Here is a 2,554-nt window from a genome sequence, read left to right on the forward strand (position 1 = left end):
ACTTTTATGTGTGTTTCAAAGTACCTAAATTGATTCATACTTCGTTTCATCTTTGTTCACTAATTTTCTTGTACTAAAAAGAAGAAGAAAAATCCAAGAACCTTGTAATTTAGTGGTACCACAATGGTCTTTTTTATTAGAAAAACCAGAGTCCAAAAAAGTACAAAATATAGTTTCAAGTTTTGGTTTCATTTTTTGCATGTTACGTATTTTATCAAAGATTTAATGCAAAACTTGAGAAAGAGTATTTGGGAAGTATGATTAACTTTCTAAACCATGAACATTAAATCAAATAATTGATTGCTTTGAGTAAATTAAGAGATTTGAGCAATCAATTGTATTTATATGAAATTCAAAAACGTAATATACGCTGAATAAATTGATAATTGTCCAAATTATGTAAATCCCACTGTAAACATGGGTTGCCATGTGATGTCAATCAAGTGAACGGAAAATGTAACTTTTTGACTAGCCAAAAAATCTCCTAACTTAACAACAGTGTTGCGTGCTTTCATGGAAGATATTCAGGATTCAAAACTTCTCATCTTTTCTTTATTTTCCATAACATTTCAAATTTAGATAATATGTACTTCTCTCATGTGGAATGGTACAATTGTGTTTAAAAGAACCCTATTTCATGAATGGATCGTCCAAAATTTGGAATTTAGAAAATGCTCATTGAAGATATATTGTTTTTCTCATAATTTCGGAATGTTATCCCCCGAACACTATATGCCTATTTTATGCTCTACAAGTAAACAACTACAGACTTAAAGAGGTACATTCAATTATGATTGAATCCAATGGATGGAAATCTAGGAAAAACACGGAACAAATAGAACTTTTTTATGGCTACTAGCTAGAGTTGATTATAAGCTGGGGATTATTGATAAATTCAAAGAAGCCAAAAAGACACTGAGAAATTAATGGTTATTCTTTAATAGCAAATTGTAATTGATCACCCTACCGCGTAGTTAAACTGCAAAGATTGAAAATCTAGCTTATCTATGGATATTTAACTTGGGAGCAGAGGAATGCAAAGAAGAGAGACCGAGAAAGGGTGCTCGAATGTAGTGACACCGACAAGATTATATGCATATCATGATCCCATATCCTTACAATCGGAGGTCAGCCATATCAAACCAGATTTGCTCAAACGCCTTGACAATGAGATCATGGTACTCATTCGAATTCAGTGAAAGGTAACAAGCAAGTAGTTCTTCCAAATCCTTCGATGCCCGGATGTTGTTTTCCACAATCATCTCTACCATTGAATCCCTGAAGTCCCTCTCTGGATCAAAGGAGGACTTAACAACAGCAAAACTCCCTGGAAGGTTTTTATTCTTTGAGGACAAGCTTCTTCTGGCAAAGGACTGAATCTTCCTGCTCGCAAGTCTTGGAGAATTGGCTCTGAGTCTTATACCTGTAGAATTAGAAGAGGACCTTCGAAGAAGAGGTCTGGCTTTATGCTCCTTCTGAGTCTTAATGCTTTCCTCCTCGACAATTTTGACAGAAGACTTGGATGATGAACTTCTGAACTTAGTGGCTTCAGTGGTGTTATCATCAGATTTCACTGGCTTTGTCAAAATTGGAGGAAGGTCTAGCTCCAAAATTGTATCGATTCTATCTAGCTTTTTCGCTTCCCTCGTAAAGGATTCATTATTCATGTCGATGATAATATCAGCAGTTGAAGAACTGAGTCTACAATCACAAGGGCTCGACCATGAAGCTAACTCACATGAAGCAGGAGCTGCAAAGTTTTCAGACTCTGAATCGGATGGAAGAACAGATTCATGGCTGTCAGAGTCAGTGAATGTATCATTGGGAGAGACACAATAAGTTGGTGACTGTATTGGATTCGGCTTATTGCAAGTAAAGTCAAGCGTGGCCTGATAGCTACAACTTTTGGCTGAGACAGAGGAGGTGACAAGTCTAGGAGACGGTTTGTAAATAGATTTTCTGTCGGTTCTTCTCTTGGATGATTTTCTAGGTGGATTATGGAAATGAGTTTCTGATGCTTTTAAGCAATTTTTGGTCGAATTGTAGGATTTGTCGGACCTAGTGGAGTAGTAGGAGTGTCTCGGCTGAGAAAGGTAGGATCTTGGTGATGTTGTGGTGGTTGTTGAGGGTGGTTTTTTCTTAATGGGGTCACGGGAGTTATGCTTCCTGGTTTTGCTCATGTCTTTGAGCTTATAAAACCAGGCATTTGGCATAATATCCGACAATCTAAACCTGTGATTACCCATCAAAGATAGCACTCCTCTCTTTCTCTGTCACTGGGACAGCCAGCCTTCTCTCAGAGCTGCTTTGCGTTCTGTCTTTGATACCTTGAGTATTTGAGTATTATAGGAGGGGAAGTGAAGATAACAAGTGAAAAAAAAAGAGGAGATACTACAAGGTTTGGTTATAGGTAAGAAAAAAAAAGGGGGTCCACAGAAAAGTTTGGAATGAAAGCGAAGGGGCAGGAATTTCAATTACCCAACTTTCTTTCATCATTACCACAAGCACAATTGCACAAACATAGTTTATTTTTTTGTTTCACTACATTAACAAA

The 2,554-nt window shown here is 36.9% G+C and overlaps 1 protein-coding gene across 1 annotated transcript; it reads right to left on the reverse strand.

The window, feature by feature from the left end:
• Window positions 1-768: 768 nt before the first annotated feature.
• Window positions 769-2,351, reverse strand: LOC115989742 (transcription repressor OFP4-like). The gene has a single exon (XM_031113619.1). It carries the CDS (start codon window positions 2,244-2,246, stop codon window positions 1,116-1,118), a length of 1,131 nt encoding a protein of 376 aa, XP_030969479.1. The 5' UTR covers window positions 2,247-2,351; the 3' UTR covers window positions 769-1,115.
• Window positions 2,352-2,554: the final 203 nt, after the last annotated feature.

Source organism: Quercus lobata, chromosome 1, assembly GCF_001633185.2.
Source record: "Quercus lobata isolate SW786 chromosome 1, ValleyOak3.0 Primary Assembly, whole genome shotgun sequence".
NCBI lineage: Eukaryota > Viridiplantae > Streptophyta > Magnoliopsida > Fagales > Fagaceae > Quercus > Quercus lobata.